Here is a 22,339-nt window from a genome sequence, read left to right as displayed (position 1 = left end):
CAAACAAACAACCAGAATTGTAGAAGTAAGTAAAAGAGACAACAATGAACTGTAAAATAAATCAATAATTTATTCTATAGAACAAATTCTAGGCATTTGCGCAAATCAAAATTCAGTCAATCCGAATCAAGCAAGAATCGAATGCCGGCCCGGCCATCATTGGTATTTTGAATTCGGAATTTTTTTCACTATTCATGATCTGTTGTGTTTGAAATTTTTTTCGATCAAAAGGCTAATGATGACGACAATTGGGATTACAACTAAACCTTCATTCTCATTATTATTATTATAAACATAGACATGGCTGGTTCCATAAATAGACTTTTACCTTATGGAATGTGTTCAAATTCAACCATCACAAAATGGTTTTTGTGATGGTTGAATTTTGCCCCAGCAACGAAAGTCGAGTATCATCATGGATAATGGTAAAAACTCCATGTAAACATGACTAGAAAAAGAAAGCAAATAAACCAATCTGAATATTGAACCAAAACTCATCGTAAACTAATTGTCGTGTGTCGCATTGTGTGTATGTGTTGTCCACATACTCTCATATTGGATTTCGGCATCAAAATTTGTTTTCTTTTTTTTCTCAAGTCCCCAATTTGCGTCATCATCATCGTTGACAATGTCGTCATTGACGTCATTTCTAACATATTTACTATTGTGATGATTATGTTTATAGCCGGCAACTGTTAGTGATTAGAATCACATACACACATACATTCACAGGCAAAATACAAAATTTTGCCTGTACATTCGTGTAAAATGTCTCTGGTGATGGCGTGGCTTCCAACCAACCAACCAAACAAACAAACAAACAAATTAAACACCGATATTTGAGATCTGTGAGGAAACACAAAACAAAAGCCAAGAAATCAAGGAAAATGATAAGAATTCGTCACCATTTCATCATTAATCGACCATCATAGTCTCAATCTAAAAACAACAAACAAAACAAGGCTACCGATATTAATGATGATCGATTAAAAATAGAACATTCCATTCATCATTTGTTGTTATTAATCAATGATTTGTAGTCTTTAATCAATGTTTTTTTGCCTTTGTTATTTTGTATCAATCAAAGTCATTGAACAGTTGCCTAATCAACATTTATTTCAATTGTCGTCATTGTGTTGGTGGTGGCCTTCGGTATGATCGTCAATCGCTAAAAAGTCTTGCCATTGTTATTATTTCCAAAAAAATAATTTCAAATCTCTTTCCAATAATTTGACAAACATCATCATCATCATCATCATCATCATCATCGATTTGATTCAACAATTCGATATACACCTGTGATTGATTCACCATCGTCAAAAAAAAATCATCATCATCATCGACATTTTCAAATCATTCGATCATTTTGCATTCGCATTCGATCTACTAACACAATCGTTGGCAGACTAAAAAAACTGATTTTTTTTTTGTAAAATTGTGATTTATTCAAGAAAATTTTTCATTTTAGAATACAAATTTATCATTAATAATGGCAAATTCTACGATACAATTTTCGATGGAATCGCTCAATAATGAAGAGACGGCAGTAGTACTGGAACAGAATTTGGCTCAATTACGGCTGAATGATGGAATGGTGAAAACGACTTCAACAACAATAAATCAACAGCCAAAAATTATTTGTGAAGAATTAATTTTCGACGATGATGATGATAACAGTGATGATGATGATGATGATGATGATCTATCATCATTTACATCAACATCTCTATCGTCGTCATCATCATCATCATATGAGATATCCAGCAATAGTGCACTGTCGGTTCCAACATTTTTTGAATCATTGGATCGAAAATATGAAAAACGAAGACCACCATTCCATCACCAACATTCACATACAAAAACAATAAGGATCTAAAGATTCTGGTTACAATTCCTGTTTGGCAGCAAACTATGATTTGATAAATAATTTCTGATTTTTTGAAATCCTAAAAAATGTCTTGATTGAAATTGAAAGAAAAAAAATGTAAATATTATAATCACATTTTTGTTTGATTGGCAAACAAATCATTACATGTTCGGAATTAACATTTTTCTGATGACTTCAATCCGGCTGTTGTGAATACATCATTCCAGAATTTTTCATGATCAATACTATCGTCAACCAGTATTGTTTGATTTGTAAGATTGGCCGCAGATTGTTCCATCGATGGTAATGTTATGTTAGTCATGGTGCTGATTGAATCATTTGTCCTAGTCGGTCCGATTATCTGTTGATTCGTTGATGTAATTGGAGTTGAACTAACTGATTGCTGATTCGACGATGATTGTAACAATGTTCGAAATAATGAAGATGTATTATCATGTACATCATCATCAATTAGGCATTCATTCATTGATTTTTCCGTTTGCTTTTCACCGTGATTAACAGTTGTCAACGATTGCCCTAAATGTTCACTCAATTCTTCCACATCTTTATCTTTGTTATATTCATTCGCATCACATGTATAATTTGTTTTAAATTTCGATTTTTGTCGCATTTTGTGGTTGGATGATTTTTGGCGGTGGTAAATCCAGATAGACAGTTTGATCGGAAAATGGATTTATATCTAATTCATGCGATGGAAATGGATCCATAGTTTCAATGGCTACACTACGAGTTATTTTTGTTTGCAATTTTTCAACGGCAACATTTGTATTCTCTTTATTCATTATCATTGTATTGTTTGTGTGTTTTCGTTGTTTCATTTGATTGATTCTATCCAAATATTGTTGTTCACGATGGTTGAAAAAAGTTTTCGGTTGAGTTTGGTGTTCAATTTGTAGCTTGGTGGTTCTTTTGGGTCGATTATTCACTATTTTTAATGGCACACTAATTGGAATAGATTTTTCCACTTTTTCTGCCACAAAATCATCATGATTCACTTGGATGGCTATATCTTCCATGCCGATGGTTTGTATAGATTTATCCACAACCGATGATTGTTTATTCGATTCATTGCGTTCTTTTTTCTTTTTATCGGCACAATATTGTTTCAATTGTAATCGAAGTAGTTGCAATTGCACTTTACAATCAATTATTTCTTTATCAATTATGGCAATCATTTCTGTTCGTTTAGAACGAGAAATCAAACAATTATCGATTGATGATGATGATGACATTGTATTCAAATTTGAATAAAACAAAACAAACTCGATTCGTACGCGCGCTTAAAACACATGCTATCATTCATATACAACGAACTGACCAGATCCCACTCGGATAATACTCTAATTTGAAAATTAAAAAATCACAAATACACAACCAAACATTCATAAATGTTTGTTTCGTTTATTGAAATATTGAAAAATTACATTCCATAATAATGATTACATGATGATAATGAAAATAGTCAGAATCAGATTAAGCAAAATGAGATATATGTGATGAAATAATTAATATAAATCACATGAATCAAAAAAAAACATATGAACATATTCTATGACATTCGTTCATCACCACGTACAGCACGATATTTGGACATTTCATTGGGAAATTCCTGTGATAATTCCAATAGCAAAAGTGCTTTAAATCTACGATATTCATCAATTTTGCCTTTGACTAGTTCATTTTTGGCCAATGATCTTTCCATACAATCTTTCGTATACGAATGTGGATTCCGGCCTTCGTCAATGTAGCTGTGATCATGATGGTGATGATTTGGAAGGATAAACAAATCGTGTTAAAAGAAATCTGAGGAAAATGAAATTTAAAAAAGAAAGCGAAACTTACTCGAATACATCCAATGGAACCTGTATATCATTCACCTGATTTTTGACACGTTCAATATCTTTCAATAGGCTAATGATTTGATTTCTAATTCGATTAAACAAACATGGTGAGAGATTTATGTTCCATCGACTTGAAAATTCATTTTTCAATCAAACTTACAGTTTATTATTCAATGCCGTTTGTCCTTGTGGCTGAAAATCGCTAACAATGATACCAAGTTGACGAAAATTTTCCACTAAACCTTCCAATGTTGTTTCCAATGAATCCAATGCTGTTGAAGCCATTTTTTTTGGCCGTGATAAAGAAATTGGCGAAAAAATGAAAAATAAATCAAAAATGTTATGCTCAAAAATGAAAACAAAAAAAATTCTAAACATTTCCATACTAATTCATAAAAGACGTACTGTTATTCGAACTCGTCAAAAAAAAAAGATATTCCGAGTTTTATTTTGGCCAACATATCTGCATTTCATTATCGAATCTAATCTGGTTTAATCAAAAGAAAAATTGTAAAGTTTTATAAACAGTAAATAGTAATTTAACTTGTGGATTTCGAAAATCAAACACTGGTATTGAATATTTCTGACGAAAATGGACGAATCGGCCAATAATAGACAACAAGCAACTGGTGGTGATGAACCATCAGCCAATAAAATTTTTACATCACATAATGCCGAAACATATCAACGATCATATAATCATTTGATTAATGAACAAGCTGATGATGATCTATTCCATAAAGTGAGTTCACGATAACACTTTTCTCGAGTTGTTGTCAATTCAATCCGATCAATTCTTGCACAGACATTCGAAGCCATTATTGAATCTACCACCGAGCACAAGGATCAGATTGATGATGATAAAAATTTGAAAACAGGTCTTGTCTATTACGACGATTGTGTCCAACATTATTGTCTTTGGGATGATAATTATGAAGAAAATCCTCGTCGTTACATTCGAACCATGGAACGTTTACGTCAACTTGGTCTGGTCGATAAATGTCTTCGATTGCAGGTTAGTTTATTGTTGTTGTTGTTGTTGTTGCATGTGATTCATTGTTGTTGAATTCATTGTTCGTTAGCCACGGAAAGCAACTGAAAACGAAATCTTATTAGTTCATTCGGAAGAATATATTCGAAAAATTGAACGAATTCGTACATTAATGGATCCCGAACAATTGGAACAAGAATCATCTCGATTTGATGCTATTTATTTTTCACCCAGTACTTTTGAATGTGCACAATATGCATGCGGTTCCGTATTGGAATTGATCGATGCATTGATGACCGATCGTATACAGAATGGAATGGCTGTAGTAAGACCACCCGGTCATCATGCAATGGATAGTGAAGCGTGTGGCTATTGTATCTTCAACAATGTAGCCATTGCAGCCAAATATTGTCGACAAAAATATCATTTGCAACGAATATTGATTGTTGATTGGGATGTACATCATGGTCAGGCAACACAACAGGCATTCTATAAAGATCCGGACGTTCTTTATGTTTCATTACATCGTTATGAACAGGGTGCATTCTGGCCAGAATTAATTGAATCAAATTATAATTTTTGTGGTGAAGCCAATGGCCGAGGATTCAACATGAATATTCCATTGAATGAGACTGGCTTAACTGATACTGATTATCTTTCCATATGGCATAATCTTTTGCTACCAGTTTTCTATGAATTCAATCCGGAATTAGTTCTTATATCGGCCGGTTATGATGCAGCCATCGGTTGTCCTGAAGGTGAAATGTTGTTAACACCAGCTGTTTATGGGCATTTTACTCATTATCTAATGGGCTTAGCTCAAGGTAAAGTTGGTGTCATACTTGAAGGTGGCTATTGTATAGAATCATTGGCCGACAGTGTTGCCTGCACTGTTCAAACATTGCTTAGACAACCACCGATACCGTGTAACATGAGATATCCAATCAATCAATCGGTTATCGAATCTGTATTGAATGTGATTGCTGTCCACCGTTCAAAATGGCAATCGCTTTGCATACAGAAAACATTCGATCGACATGATAAATATTTGGATGATGTAGAAGAACAAGCCATACGTAAACGACATTGTCCTACATTAGAATATTGTGGTATTGCCGATCTATTGGATAAAAGTCCCGAATCATATCCAACTAGAGATTGTTATCCAAAACAAAGTGAAGAAAATCAGAAAAAATCTCAGCTATTAATCCAGCATTTACGTGCTAAAGTATGTGAAAAAACCATTCATTATGATTCGAATCGACGTACTTGTTTGATTAGATCGCCCATTCTAACGAATCGTCATGCAGCACCTAAAACTCATCCAGAACGACCAAATCGAATTAAATATTTGTGGCGATTGCTGAAATCGGAGAAAATTCTCGACAAATGTCTGGTTTTAAGTGATAATAATCGATCTGTAACTGATGAACAACTATCGGCTTGTCATTCATTCGAATTTATCGATAAGATTTCTCGTACTGAACGAATGAATTATAAAGAATTACGTGAATATGAACAACAATTCGATTCGTTATATCTGACCAGTGATAGCTATAAGGCTGCCAAATTATCTATTGGATCATTATTACAAGTAGTCGATTGTGTCGTTCGTAATGAATGCCTCAATGGATTTGCTTGTATTCGACCACCTGGACATCATGCTAAACGTAGTGAAGCAGCTGGATTTTGTATGTTTAATCAGGTTGCAATTGCTGCCCGTTATGCCCTTGAACAGCATGGACTAAGACGAATATTGATTGTCGATTGGGATATACATCATGGTGACGGTAAGTAAATTTCTTGTTTTGATACTAATATGATTTATCATTCTATAATTCTATATAATCCGGTAATAACAGGAACACAGGATATCGTAACTGACGACGAAAGAATTCTTTTCATTTCGATACATCGTTATGATCATGGTGATTTTTATCCGGAAAATAAATCGGCATCCAATTATCGAACTGGAAGACGAAATATTATCAACATTCCTTGGAATGGTGCTCAAATGGGTGATCGAGAATATTTGACCGCATTTTTCAACATTGTAATGCCAGTAGCATATAATTTTGATCCAGAATTAGTATTGGTCAGTTCAGGTTTCGATGCTGCTGAATGTGATCCACTTGGTGATTATCATGTATCACCATCTGCATATGGACATATGACACATTTATTATGTTCATTAGCCAATGGAAAAATTATCCTATCATTGGAAGGTGGTTATCATCTACAAGCCATTGCCAATTCAGCCATGGAATGTATTCGAGTCTTATTGGGTGAACCACCCAAATCATTATCGACCAACAGCAAAGATGATGATAACCATCAACAATGGAAATTGGATGTGAATGCTATCGAAACTATTCGTAATGTTATCGATTATCATGCCGATTATTGGCCATGTTTTGTGTACAATGTTGATATTGCTAAGAATACTATCGATTAAAAAACAAAACAATAATATAAAACATTAAAATGTCATCTTTAACACATTAATGATTAAAATCCATTGTGTGCAGAACGCGCAAATTCAAATATTGAGAAATAATCGATTGTCCGGCCAAATATCGATTGTTGATCAAAATTTTTTCATTCGACCAATTCATGAGGAGAGTGAGAGAAACGCGAGAGAAAGAGCCTGCCTGCACACGCACAGAAAGCCTTTTATTTGTGGTGCAACGTGTTTATTTTATTGCCATTTTTCTTAGACGGTGGAATACATTCGTATCACAATTTAATTATCGTCTTTGTTTTGTTTTTTTTTTTTTTTTTTTTGGCGGTTAGTGATTATTTTGATAATCCAAAAGGAGTGATTGATTGACGCATACAAGATGGGCGACAAAAAAGATGATATGAATATGACCAATTTGTCAAGCGGTTTCAGTAAAAAGCTCAATGTTGATGCTCCTGAATTTGTGCCTTCATTCATACAGCGGCAGCAACAACAAGCTACTGCTGCTTCAGTTCCAGGACCGCAACAACAATCGAATAATAATGTCTCGACCACTGTACCTACCTATCAACCATCAGAATCAACAACATCATCATCAGCAACAACAGCTCAACCTTCAAGCAGTAACACAATAAATGATGATGATGATATGAATAAGAAATCATTACCCGATGATCAAGATGCTGGTGAAGTAGCCGATGATTGGGATGCAGGTGATAATGATGATGATGTTGATGATGAAGAAGAGGAAGATGTCGATGATGAAACATTGGATGAAGGTGTGGATAAATTGGGAAAAAAACCAACATCCAAGTTGAAGAAAAAATCTTCGAAACCAGCAATGAAACATACGATAATAACAAAAGAACATTTAAATATCGTATTCATTGGGCATGTCGATGCGGGTAAATCAACAATTGGTGGTCAACTTTTATATCTAACCGGTATGGTCGATAAACGTACATTGGAAAAATATGAACGTGAAGCCAAGGAAAAAAATCGTGAATCCTGGTATCTATCATGGGCATTGGATACGAATCAAGAGGAACGTGATAAAGGCAAAACGGTGGAAGTTGGCCGTGCTTATTTTGAAACAGAAAATAAACATTTTACTTTGTTGGATGCACCGGGCCATCGAGGTTTCGTACCGAATATGATTGGCGGTGCATGTCAAGCCGATGTAGCCGTATTGGTCATATCGGCACGTAAAGGTGAATTTGAAACGGGATTCGAACGTGGTGGTCAAACCCGAGAGCACGCTATGCTTGCTAAAACTGCAGGTTTGTTTTTCCACATTTGATTTTCGATAATTTTCAATCATATGCTTTCTCTCTCTATCTGAATCAGGTGTCAAACATTTAATCGTTTTGATTAATAAAATGGATGATCCAACGGTTGAATGGTCAGAGACACGTTATCAAGAATGTCAAGATAAATTATTGCCATATCTGAAAAAATGTGGTTTCAATCCAAAAACTGAATTATATTTTTTACCATGCTCCGGTTTGACTGGAGCATTTTTACGCGATGTTGTCGATGAAAAAACTTGTTCTTGGTATAGGTTTGTATTTGTTTTGAAATAATTTTGTGAGCCTAAACTATTAATTAACGATTTGTCATCATTCAGGGGTCCATCATTTTTAGATTATCTTGATAAACTTCCTTCATTCAAACGACAAATTGAAGGACCATTTCGAATGCCAATCGTTGATAAATATAAAGATATGGGTACGGTTGTATTTGGAAAAATTGAAAGCGGTAGCACAGAACGTGGTGCTCAATTATTATTGATGCCAAACAGAAAACCAGTCGAAGTGTTGCAATTATGGTCCGATGAAGATGAGGTTAGCCATGTATCATCTGGTGAAAATGTCAAAATCAAACTAAAAGGCGTCGAAGAGGAAGAAGTTACAGCCGGTTTTGTACTTTGTGATTTAAATGATCCATGTGCCACTGGTCGTATATTTGATGCTCAGGTAGCCATATTGGAACATAAATCAATTATCTGTCCAGGATATTCGGCCGTACTGCATATTAATTCGGCAATCGAAGAAGTTTGTGTTAAAAATATTATCGATCTTATCGACAAAAAAACTGGTCAACGATGCAAGGTATATACATTCTTTATTATACTATAGTGAGTGTTTGTTTCATGTTTTTTGTTTTCATCGGCCAGGTAAAACCACGATTTGTCAAACAAGATCAATTGGCGTTGATGAGGCTAGAATGTACGGGTGGTATGGTATGTATGGAACCATTCAGTAAATTCCAACAAATGGGTCGTTTTACTTTACGAGATGAAGGCAAAACAATTGCCATCGGTAAAGTGCTTCGAATCGTTGAATAGGATTCACACACACACACACACACACACACACACCATCCATCCGCATAAAACAACTTAATTTTTCCAATGGCAATGCCTCAACAGATAAAAAAAACAACAAAAAGGCATTTACAATCACACACACCACCAGCCAACCGATTACGGAAATGGATTCGAATCAAATTTTTTTTAATTTCGTTATATTTTTCTAACAAAAGATGAAGATTAGAATTTTTTTTATTATATTAAGAATGGAGAAATTATTATTATGATGATTATTATTCAATTATATTTGCATGGATGCAAAAACAAACAAAAAATCCTCCATGTTTATTATTATTGTGGGCATTTGTCTGTGTGTGTGTGTGTGTGTGTGATCACAAGTTTGATTTGCAAGTGATTGATTGATTGAGAGAGAACTTGAATCGATTACTATTAATGTATGTTTTTTTGTTATTTGGTACATTATTAAAGTGTATCTGAGTGTGTCCAAGATGAAAATCATTTGAAGTTGATTTGATTGTGTGTGTGTGTGTATCATATATATCATTTATTTTAAAATTAAATTAATCAAGATCAACTTCATGATTCGTCGTTGGTGGTGATGATGATGAAATGGTGGATTGAAAATTCAATTGTTGTTGTTGATCATCATCGCCATCATCGGCTGACATATCGAATAAGGATTGAATAAGATTTGAAAATAGACCACCACCGGAACCATGTTGTTTCTTTTCAACATTGAAATATATTTGGCCAATTTGTTGAAGATAATCCTTGTAGCATGGATCACGGCTTAATGATTTATCGTAAACATTACAAAGAATATTGAATACTTGACTTTTACCAGGATAACGATCAATGGCCATTATGAGAAAGCAAAGAAAATTCAATAAAGGCGTCATAAATGGTGGTTTCGATGAACGAATTTTCGGATGATTCAATGTATAACCATAGAATACATTATGTGCTAATTGATGATTCTTAATGCAGAGTACTTGTAATACAAACTGAGCGATCATTAGATCCACTTCGCATGGATAAGCAGATTCACATTGATATTCGATCAACATTAGGGCACAATTATCGCCATTATCGGATGAATATAAAAAGTGCAAACGTGCATCAGAATAATTTTTCTCTGACCACAATGTCTGTGCAAAACTTTTACGTAGCGATGCCATCGATAGATATTTAATTTTCAATAATTTCGAAACAAATTCTAATCGTTCCGGTGATTCGGCTGCAATTTTTCCAAATAAAGTGGCCATATTATCCAAAACTTTCGTTTCATCTTGATTCAATTGTTTCACGTCGTTGATCTTGGTCAACAGTGAATCGGCCAATAACAATGCTAGATCAGCACCAGAGTTTTGTTCACCTTTATCAAATAATCGTATGGCTCCTTGATAAAGTAGATCGTAGATTTCTGCAAATTTATTCTCACGTACTAGCCGATAATATATGGTCCGATAGATTTGATGTGCTTCATAATAATCGCCTTGATCAAAACGGTCGTTTAGTTTCTGTAATAAACGTTTATGCATGATTGATGATGATTTATAAATGGTCCAGAATGATCACTAGACCAAGAAATGAAATATGAGTATTATCACCAAAAAAGCATGTACGAACACAAAATTTAATGCAGGAATCGCGATAGAATTTGATTTGATGCAATATTTGCTAATGATGATATTGTGAAAGCATTTCTTACTATTCTTTCACACTCATAATCAGCATCATCATTATCACAATCAACTATTTACACATTGGTGATGCTACACATTAGATATCGAATTTTTATCGTTTATTCTCAGTTTTAAAGGCACATTTTTTTAATACGAAATAGCATGATCATAAACGACGTATTCGGATTATATGAATGATATTAAAATCGATTTTACGTCGATGATGTCGTTTGGCTATAGTCAAAAATATGAAATTAGGGTAAGAACTGACTGTTTTTCAAGCGCATATTGTTGATGTTTTATTATTATTTTGTTTTTTTTTGTTTCACAGTCGTCGATCGTGAATACGATAAATATTTCTATCCAATTCAAAACCAGATGATCAGATGACAACGAATTGGCCATCATTTTGATTTATTAGAATAAACCTTGACTGTTTTATTATATATAGACAAACTTATTCCGGTATTTTTAGATATTTGATTAATGTCTATTGCTTTTATTCGATCGTCGTTTGTATAATGCATCATTTTCGTGAATGTAAGTCATGTTTCATTGTGTGATGTTTATTAATTCGAGATTAATTGAATCAACAGTAAACAACAATATCGATGATGTTCCAATGAAATTTCAAGATAGATTTATACAATTATTGAACAATGTTTCAGCCATTGATAATTCTGACTGTGATGATGACGATGATGGTGATGATGATGATGATGATTTTGATATCGATCAATATCAAGTCGAAAATGTATGTTACAACGTTCTTATTGTCTTTGTATATACCAGTTAATCAGTTTGTTTTTCTTTATTCCACCACAATAGTATAAATTCGATTCCGAATTGATTGCCATTGAAATGTACGTATTGAATGAAAAACGGAAAGCCGAACAATTACAACGATTAGAAGCTCGAAAGAAAGAATTTGCTGAAATGATGGCTAATCAATCATCAGTTATATTATCATCGGCACCTCCCACCATAATGGCTGGATGTCCAAACACAGTTGGTCCACGACAACAACATCAAGTGTTGGATGAATCGGAACAACCAGCTGCCCTAACCACAGGAAATAATCGTAGACCAAGTGGTGGAGGTTCGATGCTCTATAATTTTGTTTCAAACGAAATTTTAAAGCCTCAACCATCGATGAATAATGGCAACAACACCAACAATTGTGATCAAATGGCCAGTTCGTATAATGATTCAGAAATGGTCAGCAATGAAAAATGCAAAGCAACCACAACAACAAAAGAAATGGATCATCATCCCAATCACCCCATTCGAACGTTAGTCAATCCAAAAGAATTTGAAAATGATGATTCTAGTCCGTTTGATAATGTTGAATTGCAATCGATTGATGAATTTAAAGAATTGAACAAAGTTTTTGGGGCCTTAAATTTTTCAACATCATCATCTATTACTACTACTACTACTACGACAACAACAGTTCCTCAGGTGCCCAGAAATTCTCCAATTCAACACCTGCATCATCTGCAACCATTGAACCAAACGGCTGAAGAATCAAATAATGTGATAACTCACCAGGCTCCATCCACGGCAATACCATTTCCTTTAAATAATTATACGTCGTACCATACAAATTATTCACAAATGATGACTACTGGACATTATCATCAACATCATCATAATACATTTTCGTATCAACAAAGTCCGATTCATAATATGGATACAAATACTAATACGGTGATGGCTACATCGAATAATCATTTCTATCATCCACATCATTATTATCAACCAGCGACGAATCCATTTTCGTTAGCTACCAACAACAACAGCAACAATAATAATAACCATCATCATCATAATACTACATCGTTTGAAATGAAAAGATCTTCATCTGAAAAGAAAGATTTCTATGAACCAAATAATCGATCTTTATCGAACAACATGATGACCACAGCAACGACAACATTATCATCACGTTCAAAAAGTGTATCCGATTTGACACAATTGTCACAAATGCCATCATCGACAACATCTGTAATGACAACAACAATTGGTCATCATCATCCACAATACAATCATCATCAGAATGCTAATAATTTGTATATGGCTACAAATCATGATCGTTTATTATATGATCGTTCGAAAACACCGCCATCTCGTATGCCGAATGATATTGGCGGCTATCACCACCATCATTTATCAAATCAACAATCTGTTCATAGACAAACAACAAATACATTGGTTGCCAACGATCCTTATGATACATTATCGGATGATCAACGAAAATTTGTCGATCGTCTCTGTCAGATGGGCTTTCGTCGTGATCGTATTGCACGAGCAGTTAAACATATGGACATTAATGATGATAAGAAAATATTTGAATATCTTCTGGTCCTGCAACAATTGGAAGACCAAGGCTATGATTGTTATGAGGCTGAGATTGCATTACATTTCAATAATTATGATAAAACCAAGGTAAATGGTGTAATCACTGAGTCAACGCAATAGTAAACAAATTTGTTTCTTTTTTCTTTTGATTACAGGCAGAAAATTTCCTCGAAATACTGAAACAAATGCTGGATTTTGGTTTCGACCGACAAAAATCGATCAAAGCATTATTCAAGACTAATAACGATAGGGAAAAGGCAATCGAGCTTTTGCTCAAGATGCATTAATTGATTATCTTTTAACAAAATTTTTTGATAAAAAAAGTTTATTTTCTTCTAAATGCATCCATATATTTAATGATTTTAATGTTTTTTTCAAAGTAATTATAATTATAATAAAAAAATAAGTAAATTGATTGCAATTGCAAATCTTTTTATGAGAAAAAATTATGATGACCATAAATCATTGTAGCTTAAATCCAAATCTTTACCGATGGATAGATTTTTCATATTTTGCGTATAAAATGTCAGTTCTTGTGTGACTAGCCTGAAGGAATGGAAATGAATTTGAAATTGCAAATTTCCAAATGAATGACACTTACCCATGTTGTGGTCCACCATCATTATTAATTTTCAATCGCAACAATTGTTCACGAAATGTATGAATGATGAGTGCATGAATTTTTTGAAAAAATTGATGTAGATCATCATATGGTAGAATGTCTTGAATATTATCATGTAATCGAGACAAATGTTGTGAAATTGTCTGAAACGGTACCGAAGGTATCGGGGCTTTTGCAACCCATTTATTGATGATATGTGCATGTACAACATCCCGCACTAGACCGATAATTTTTTCGGGTATTTTATCCAAATGGTTGGCATACAATTCATTCAATTCATCCAAATGTTTGAGCATTGTCGTTTTATGTGTTAGTAACGGTCCAAAATGATGTCGAATGCGTGGAATGCAACGAAGAATGAATATCAAAGAACGCATCGATATTATTAATGTTCGTGCCGTTATGGTTTTCAAACCAGTCACCTGTAATGCTTCAGCACCCAATATCAGCTGTGATGTACGTGAATTGAACAATTTCAATAAATCAATCAAACGCATAAACACATCAGGACTGAGTGATGAACCAAATTGTTGGCCAAGTTGACAATAATCGATAATCATATAGACTAAATTGATCACAGTGTTTATAATGACAAAACGTTCACCATTCAATGTTATGTATGATGAGCAATTGGCGGATGAATCATCTTGATTAAATTTAGAATTTTTAAAATCTGCATAAACTTGCAACAAATCACCATATTCATCAATATCGATCACGAGCCTGTGATATAGTTGTTGAATCTGTGGACTGATATTATTCACTGCTTTCCATTGTTCCAAATCAAGTAATTGTCGTAGTTTTCGTTTTCTTTCGTCATGAAATTTCGATACAAATTTATTCGATTGTATTTGAATTACCAGTTTCAAATTTGGACTACGTCGTCCGCATACAAGTTCACAATCGGCAATGAATGATTCAATCGAATTGGTCAGCTGCATAAATTGACCTGAATCAAATCGATCAAGGCTACCATCATTGGCTCGTAATTCAATAATGTTAGCTGTACGGCCATGTGCAAAATCACAGATTGAATGAAGAATTTCTTTCAATCGAGAACTTAGATCATAATAATCGATGGGCAAGATTACTTTAGCATCACCACCATCAATATCGTTTGAATTATTCGTGGCAAAATGGTGAGCATTACTACTGCTATAAGTCATGGTAGCAAATCCATCGTTGATTACATCATAAACATGACGAACACGCCGTAACAGTATGACCAAACGGTCGAACATAATGACCAGACATGAGATCCATTTATCGAAACAAAGACATTTCAATTGTTCAAAAAGGCTTGTATCAATTCGTGCTACTTCGATATTATCTTCCGATGATAATGTTTCAATCACAGTTTGTTTAACACTTGTTTTGATTGCTGTGAATGCCTCTTCGCGGAATGTATCGATAAAATTGAAACGTTGTAATTTAAGCATCCCGTAAATGATTGACAAAAGTTTTTCTTTTTGTACATTATTGCTGCCGTCCTCATTATCATTATCATTATCATCGCTACTACTAACCGGTCGATTCCATTCAGCAGTTAGATATTTAACAAATTCTTCATTCAACATTTGTTCGATAACTTTTTCAATTTCCATCAATTGTAACCTTAGATAACTAGTCAGAATACAATCAGTAATTAGCAAATTGACAAACGAGACAAACGAGACAAACAAAAAACATACCGAAGACTAATGACACCGTTCAATTCTTGTGCGACGACTTCTTCCGAAGTGGATATCAAATCTAATGCACCGGCATAATCACTTTTCGACAATAGCAATTGTATGGTTGGCTGTGTTTGATGTACGGTGGCAATCCAATTGATTTTGCGGAAAACATCACGATATTTTGTTCGTAATTGATTCAATTCATTAATCGTTTGTATGGGCTGGATCAATGAATCATTAAGCTGACGACAAACCTGACGAATCTGTGTTACTTGCCTGATGGAATCTTTTAATCTTTCCATTATTAGATCCATCGACGACATAACCTGGAAGAAATCTTGTGATCGGTGACCAATTTGGTGTGATAGGTCTTGCTCGACAATGTCCAAATATTCACTTAGAGATTTTTGAATTTCATTCATTGATTTTGAGTGAAATAATGATTCTAAACTCAATTGATCAGTAGTTGTTGTGCCATCAAGTTGTTGACCGCTACTACCACCACCATCGGCAAATAATCGTATCAATCCTATGAATGTTTCAGATTTGTCGAGATTGAAATCTGGATCGAAAAATAACCGCGGTACTAATCGATCGGACATGGAATCCTTATCCAATGAATGGTCAAATGAATTTTGTGAAGAAGGCAGTTGTTGCTGTTGTTGTTGTGGTGATGATCGATGGTTGGTGGTGGGTAAATTATGTTTTCGTTTCTGAATTTTTTTCATATAACTATCGAATAGTAATCTTGCCGGTTTTTTAGCAATCACAAAGGGTGCAACATAGCCAGTGTCGACGAAATTCGCGCCCCAATCCTTGGTGAATAGATTATCATAATAACTTCGTGGTTTATGTGGATCATTCAGAATGGATGTCAAATCTTGTGATGCAGAAAATATACTCCAATTAACATTATCGATAACATTAGGTCGATCATTAGTATTATGTTCATCGTTAGTAACAATGGTGGTTTTGAGGGTGGATGGTCGAGGAAAATCACAATTTCGATTATCAAATCGATTGTTACTTTGACTTGTTCTTCCGTTGTTAATTTCTTGTCGTTGTTGTTGTTCTGATGATCGTTGTTGATGTTTGAAATGTTGTGGATCTGATGATGTGGCTGTTATCGTTGTTCCAGTGGGAAATATATGACATTTGGCAACATGTGTCTCATAATCACGGCCACTAACACCTTCATAAGGCAATAATGGACACATTGAGTTTGGTCCATATGAACAAACATGTGATCCACCTTCAATTTTACTATGATACATACGAAGATGATTACCAAATTGAAATGGCGATGAGAATGTTTCGTCATTCGTACAGAATTCACATCTTTTCCAATGTTTTGTCGATGTTGTATTCATATTCATATTCGTATTCGTATTCGTATTCGTATTCATCATCATCATCATCATCAACAGGGTCGTCGTTGTTGTTGTTGGACATTAAATTTTGATTCAAAATTCGTAATCATTGTTTTCATTTGAAGAAAAACAAAAATCATGTCGACATCATCACCCAAAAAAGTAATCAATGATCATATGGTACGGATGCCAAATCATAACTTTTTTCTATAATAAAGCCAATAGATGGCGGTAGTTGTTGGCAAAACAAAAACTCCAAATGTTCGATTTTGATGGTGGACAATTCTCAAATCTCACACATCCTTCTCGGCAGCCATCATTCGGTATTATGATTGATCATCATCATCCAGATTTTTTAACAACAAAAAAAAAAAACAACGCCAACGCAACTTGAGATGGATCAACAAACTCGAGCAGCAGCAACAGCAAATCGAAAAGCGGTAAAAAAATTCTAATTATCCATGACCATTGAAATTCTCTACTAATGAATACGATTCCATTGTTTTTTCAGGAAAAATTTTCTTTAACTTTTTTTGTGCCAACCAAAATATGTCGGCAATTTATATAACACAAGTTTATATGACCCAATGATGGACGGAAAATGTTTTTTTGCTGTCGTTGTCATTCATTGCAATTGTGTAAAAAGCCGTTTTAATTGTGCGTTAATGACACTAGCATTCCATTCGAATAAAAAGTTAACATCTTCACATGTATACCAGCATCTTATGACGACAAGATGGTCATATAATTCTCTTTAGATATTTCAACAGTGGTGATTGTTATCAATGAAAATTGTAAAGTGATACACTTGTCTCATCATCATTTTCTTGGTGTTCATTAATGGCCCGTCACACACACACACATGTAAATCTGATCCTGATCTTATCCCCCGATAATAATCACGTTTTTTTAAAAAAAGGACCATTTATTATTATGGTGATCATAATAGCCAGTGACATACACACTACTATACTATGCACTTGATCGATACCAAAAAAAAAGATCCAAAAAAATTGTGAAAAATAGTGAATGAACCCACCAACCACCACTTGCTGACGATGATGATGGGAACTGGAGAACTCAAGAAAAAAAAAGATTATCGATTTAGTTTTGTTGCTGCCTTGGTCTTGGTAAGTTTTCACCCAATTTTAATCAATAACTAAACTTTATGTGTGTGTGAGAACATTGTCAAAAACAGGGGCTGTAATATGTCACACACACACAATAATCAATACCAAGTTTTCCGGTCCGAAGATTGTCTGGTTGTTTGGGCTCTGTTTGTGTGTACAGTTGTGATTGTTGTAAAGTTGAAAATTTTCATGAGAGCCAAAGTTGAGAATGAAAAACAAGTGCGATAACCTAATGTGTGTGTGTGCGTAGTCGAAAAAATCATAAAAAATACAAAAAAAATACGTAAAAAAACGTACTCACTATGAATGGTCGACGACGAAAAAAAAAATTTTGATGATGAAAGAGAAAGAGAAAAATATGGCTTGGTCCATGGTCGTTTCTCAATTCAACTTGATTCAATATGGGCATTATCCGTTCGCAAACATATTAGCAGGTAGTCACGATTTTTTTCTCTGTCTTTTCAATTTTATCATTCATTGACCCAGGACCTAGCAAAACAAATATTATATATTGGTTTGGTAAACCAAACAATAATGGCTTCATTAAATCATCATTTATATGATTTGTGTTTGGCCAGATTTTTTTCCGCTTGACTGATTATTCAAGTGATATTTTGAAGGCCAAAATCGACATATTTGGAAAATGTTTTGGGTAAACATTTCCTTTTCTTGGGCCTCCTCTTGATGATCGAATGAATACACGAAACAGGTTGGCCATCATCGATCATCATCATTATGTTTTGTTGTTGTCGTTGTTGTTGTTGTTATTATTGGTGTGTTTGACTTGACCTGAATATATTAGCTTTTATTTCGGTGACATTTAATCTGATGACCTATGTGATACTATGATCATTGATGAGATCTGGGGTGTATTTAGTTTCCGGTGGTGATAACATCATCATCATCATCATCATCATCGTCAGGTCAACATTATATTGATTCCGGTGATGTGCAAATGAATCAAATTGACAAATGATATTCCATTCATATGAACATTAAACATTGTGTCATTACATCATTTACAGTTGAATGAATGAAATCATGCGACACACGACAAAATTCATCCATTATGGGTTTCATTTTTGAAATTCATTTCCGATGTTCATAACGATAGGAAATGAAATGAAATGAATTTTTTTATTTGAAAAAATTTGATGAAAAACACAAATCCAAATGTTGTCTTTTTGAATTGAATTTTTTTTGGCTCTCATTCCATATGTATGATATATATAGTCGATAATTTGATAATTGAAGTGTAGCAATCGAAGCAATAGTCAAAGAAGGAGAAAAGAAAATAATTCATGACTTGTTCGCCGCCGTTCATAATGATGATGATCATCATTGATGAGATCGCCCACGATATTGGTTGGCGGTTTTGGTTAGTCATTTCGAATCATTTTTCGTATCACTTTAGCCATAATAATGTTTGATTGTCGGAAAATGGCCAATGGGCAAAAATATAGATCATCGATGATTATAGCACTGTGTTTATGTTTGTGTGCGTGATTATATAATAGATTTCGATTTGATTTTTCATCATCGACCATGATGATGATGATGATGATCCGGGTGTTTAAGCATACCGACATTTGATTCGATTGAACCACATTCTTCATTCAATCATTCATTTGACAATTGACATTGATATTCGGTTTTCATTATTTTTCTTGTGGTGGTAGTGGTAGTGATTCAATTCCTATGAAATGAAAAAAGAGAAAAAAATGGTATCAATTTTCACCATTCAAAAAAGAGTTGTACTTTGTTTTGCTCTGTAGTAAACACACACAGATGGTGGCCATCCATCTTTGGCCCTAGAGCCTAAACCAAAAGTCATAATATTATCTTGATATGCGTGTCCAGATCAATGGAATCTGTTGTTTCCAATGTTTTTTTTTTGGACATTCTAAACCAAAACGAAAACTGTGTTTAGATGAATAAAGTCAAAGTGGATTTGTCCGCCGATATGGTTTCATGGTTTTTCTGGTTGGTTTCCATTGAATTCAGTGTATGTGTTTGTTTGTTTGTGGTGAAAGTTTTAAAACATTCAAACACCACACCCAATAAACCAAAATATTACAATCGGATTTTGATGATCGGAAGACAAATTCTTCTTCTTATTCATTTTAACGAGAAAAGAAATACAGGAACTTGTTTATTATCATCTTGGTTGGTGGTCGTCTTTGCTTATTATTTTTTTTTGTATATTTCTTTGAGATGTTAAATGTTTTGATGTTTCTCGTTGTTTGCCACTTGTTGGTTTGGTTCATCATCATTGATTGAGTCGATCATTTCAATTTGAATTTAATTTTTTTTTCAAAACAAAACTCTGTGTGTGTGTGTGTGTGGTAACAAGTTAACAAACACACATACACACAGTGACTGTGCTAATTAATATTTTTCTCCATCATACAAAACATACTGAACTACTATTTGGACGTGTCAAATTGATTCACCACTAATATTTCGCACTTGTCTCTTTATGGATTTTTGTTTCGTTTCGTTGATCCGGTATGTGTTTATATATGAATTTGTTTGCATGAGGATCAATTTGCAGCCTCGTTCATATGGATAGATGGATAAATGTCAGTCGTCGTCTTTGGACATCAATCATTCGGCAATAATGTCGATTACGATGATGATGATGATGACACTGACACATAACATCGACAGGAGTGATATGATGGTGGTGTCGTTGGCCACACTTGTAGCGAGCGATAAATAATCTATATGAATTTATGCACGGTATACATATGATGGATGCCATCATTCACATCTTTCAATGTGTGTGTGTAGTTCACAAGATTTATGGCCAAAACGACTGCATATAATTTTCACTAAATGAACTATATGGAATGCTATTTATTATAATAATATGATTCTCTTGATTCAAATATACATACAATCTATAATTCTTGAAATGAAAAATACATTCACTGTGTGTGTGTGTGTGTGTAAACAAATATATAACGATCTTCAAGATTTTCATCAATGATCACAAATCATCATCAAACATTTTCATTTTCATATATAAAATCATAAAAACAAATATTCAAATGTGCACAGAAGCTATGTAAAACCGATTATCACATCTAGCCGAAAGCGATCAAAGATCAAAAGATTCAAAATTCTTTCCCTCTCTTTTAAGACTATTATTACAGATCGATTGCATATGTATGCGATATAGCCGCATTCATTCCATATTTATTACAATCGGATGTGACCACACCAATCGATTTCATCATTTTCGTAGATTTATCGCTACAAAACTAAACTGAATGGTTAACTCTATAAAATTATGAGTCCAATAATCATCGATACGAAAAAATGTCGATCATCGAGAGCAGCAAAATTTTTTTCAAGTGAAAAAAAAGAGTCGAAAATAATCGGATTCAAATTTGGATATTTTTTTTATCGAGTCAATGAAGAGAATGACCATCGAAATCTCTCGATATCAACCACACGGTGAGTGTCAATATTATCATCTGAAATAAATAATTTATTTTCGTTCAATTTACAGCAGCAGTCGACGCCCAAATTATTGCTTGCTCTCTCGATCTTTCTCGCTTATCTCAATCATTCGAAATGGCCAGAAAAGAAAAAAAAATTCAAACATTCCCGGCTTGCCTTTCACTTTGGTAGTTATCGGCATTTTGAATTCGAAACTAAACGAAACGAAAAAAATGGTGACAGATGTAAAGCGAGCCGATTTTTGTTTTGTTCAATCGTCTTTGGAATGTCATGTTTTTCTTGTCCTTGTCCTGGCTAGTGTTTGACCCCGTGGGTCAGTCACGATGGTCATGATGATGATGATTGGTCACCACCATAAGGTAGGCCATGATTTGTTCAATTACACCGGATGTCTATCGATGAAAATCTTCAAGAAAAAACAAGATCTGATCACTACCACCATTATTTGGCCACAAGTGTGTGTGTGTGTGTGTGTGTACACCCCTGTAGTACTGGATTCATTCTGAAAATTTTC

At 34.1% G+C, this 22,339-nt stretch overlaps 6 protein-coding genes across 6 annotated transcripts; 3 read left to right on the top strand and 3 right to left on the bottom strand.

Moving 5' to 3' along the window:
• Window positions 1-52: 52 nt before the first annotated feature.
• MED10 (mediator complex subunit 10) lies at window positions 53-4,097 on the bottom strand. Its single transcript, XM_047061322.2, has 4 exons — window positions 3,890-4,097; window positions 3,731-3,814; window positions 2,033-3,636; window positions 53-1,957 (listed from the first exon to the last, which is right to left on the bottom strand). Exons 1-3 carry the CDS (start codon window positions 4,012-4,014, stop codon window positions 3,438-3,440), a joined length of 408 nt encoding a protein of 135 aa, XP_046917278.1. The 5' UTR covers window positions 4,015-4,097; the 3' UTR covers window positions 53-1,957; window positions 2,033-3,437.
• Window positions 4,098-4,116: 19 nt separating this feature from the next.
• On the top strand, window positions 4,117-7,197 carry HDAC6 (histone deacetylase 6). The gene is made up of 4 exons (XM_047061312.2): window positions 4,117-4,471; window positions 4,535-4,744; window positions 4,812-6,510; window positions 6,583-7,197. The coding sequence occupies exons 1-4, from the start codon at window positions 4,322-4,324 to the stop codon at window positions 7,173-7,175; spliced, it is 2,652 nt and encodes an 883-aa protein (XP_046917268.2). The 5' UTR covers window positions 4,117-4,321; the 3' UTR covers window positions 7,176-7,197.
• A 128-nt stretch (window positions 7,198-7,325) lies between these two features.
• On the top strand, window positions 7,326-10,008 carry eRF3 (eukaryotic translation release factor 3). Its single transcript, XM_047061316.2, has 4 exons — window positions 7,326-8,461; window positions 8,529-8,742; window positions 8,809-9,292; window positions 9,358-10,008. The coding sequence occupies exons 1-4, from the start codon at window positions 7,561-7,563 to the stop codon at window positions 9,526-9,528; spliced, it is 1,770 nt and encodes a 589-aa protein (XP_046917272.2). The 5' UTR covers window positions 7,326-7,560; the 3' UTR covers window positions 9,529-10,008.
• Window positions 9,727-11,260, bottom strand: LOC124497648 (Golgi to ER traffic protein 4 homolog). Its single transcript, XM_047061321.2, has one exon. The coding sequence runs from the start codon at window positions 11,052-11,054 to the stop codon at window positions 10,074-10,076; it is 981 nt and encodes a 326-aa protein (XP_046917277.1). The 5' UTR covers window positions 11,055-11,260; the 3' UTR covers window positions 9,727-10,073.
• A 206-nt stretch (window positions 11,261-11,466) lies between these two features.
• LOC124497643 (uncharacterized) lies at window positions 11,467-13,893 on the top strand. Its single transcript, XM_047061314.2, has 4 exons — window positions 11,467-11,738; window positions 11,795-11,952; window positions 12,027-13,646; window positions 13,715-13,893. The coding sequence occupies exons 1-4, from the start codon at window positions 11,720-11,722 to the stop codon at window positions 13,844-13,846; spliced, it is 1,929 nt and encodes a 642-aa protein (XP_046917270.1). The 5' UTR covers window positions 11,467-11,719; the 3' UTR covers window positions 13,847-13,893.
• scat (VPS54 subunit of GARP complex scat) lies at window positions 13,884-17,411 on the bottom strand. The gene is made up of 3 exons (XM_047061311.2): window positions 15,873-17,411; window positions 14,161-15,804; window positions 13,884-14,105 (listed from the first exon to the last, which is right to left on the bottom strand). The coding sequence occupies exons 1-3, from the start codon at window positions 17,276-17,278 to the stop codon at window positions 14,006-14,008; spliced, it is 3,150 nt and encodes a 1,049-aa protein (XP_046917267.2). The 5' UTR covers window positions 17,279-17,411; the 3' UTR covers window positions 13,884-14,005.
• Window positions 17,412-22,339: the final 4,928 nt, after the last annotated feature.

The sequence above is a fragment of the Dermatophagoides farinae genome, chromosome 9 (genome assembly GCF_024713945.1).
Source record: "Dermatophagoides farinae isolate YC_2012a chromosome 9, ASM2471394v1, whole genome shotgun sequence".
NCBI lineage: Eukaryota > Metazoa > Arthropoda > Arachnida > Sarcoptiformes > Pyroglyphidae > Dermatophagoides > Dermatophagoides farinae.
The sequence above is the reverse complement of the archived record's forward strand: the minus strand, read 5'-3'. Positions and strand labels throughout refer to the sequence as shown.

Excerpts from the sequence above, each read along its gene's own strand:
- MED10 (XM_047061322.2), bottom strand. The coding sequence starts at position 4,014 with ATGGCTTCAACAGCATTGGATTCATTGGAAACAACATTGGAAGGTTTA. Across the intron at positions 3,815-3,889 it reads ACGGCATTGAATAATAAACT|AAATCAAATCATTAGCCTAT; the intron begins GTAAGTTTGATT and ends TAATCGAATTAG. Across the intron at positions 3,637-3,730 it reads GTTCCATTGGATGTATTCGA|CTACATTGACGAAGGCCGGA; the intron begins GTAAGTTTCGCT and ends TCATGATCACAG.
- LOC124497648 (XM_047061321.2), bottom strand. The coding sequence starts at position 11,054 with ATGCATAAACGTTTATTACAGAAACTAAACGACCGTTTTGATCAAGGC.
- eRF3 (XM_047061316.2), top strand. The coding sequence starts at position 7,561 with ATGGGCGACAAAAAAGATGATATGAATATGACCAATTTGTCAAGCGGT. Across the intron at positions 8,462-8,528 it reads TATGCTTGCTAAAACTGCAG|GTGTCAAACATTTAATCGTT; the intron begins GTTTGTTTTTCC and ends TATCTGAATCAG. Across the intron at positions 9,293-9,357 it reads AAACTGGTCAACGATGCAAG|GTAAAACCACGATTTGTCAA; the intron begins GTATATACATTC and ends TTCATCGGCCAG.
- LOC124497643 (XM_047061314.2), top strand. Across the intron at positions 11,953-12,026 it reads ATCAATATCAAGTCGAAAAT|TATAAATTCGATTCCGAATT; the intron begins GTATGTTACAAC and ends CCACCACAATAG. Across the intron at positions 13,647-13,714 it reads ATAATTATGATAAAACCAAG|GCAGAAAATTTCCTCGAAAT; the intron begins GTAAATGGTGTA and ends TTTTGATTACAG.
- HDAC6 (XM_047061312.2), top strand. The coding sequence starts at position 4,322 with ATGGACGAATCGGCCAATAATAGACAACAAGCAACTGGTGGTGATGAA. Across the intron at positions 4,472-4,534 it reads ATGATGATCTATTCCATAAA|ACATTCGAAGCCATTATTGA; the intron begins GTGAGTTCACGA and ends ATTCTTGCACAG. Across the intron at positions 4,745-4,811 it reads ATAAATGTCTTCGATTGCAG|CCACGGAAAGCAACTGAAAA; the intron begins GTTAGTTTATTG and ends ATTGTTCGTTAG.
- scat (XM_047061311.2), bottom strand. The coding sequence starts at position 17,278 with ATGATGATGATGATGATGAATACGAATACGAATACGAATACGAATATG. Across the intron at positions 15,805-15,872 it reads AACGGTGTCATTAGTCTTCG|TTATCTAAGGTTACAATTGA; the intron begins GTATGTTTTTTG and ends TATTCTGACTAG. Across the intron at positions 14,106-14,160 it reads GATGGTGGACCACAACATGG|GCTAGTCACACAAGAACTGA; the intron begins GTAAGTGTCATT and ends CCATTCCTTCAG.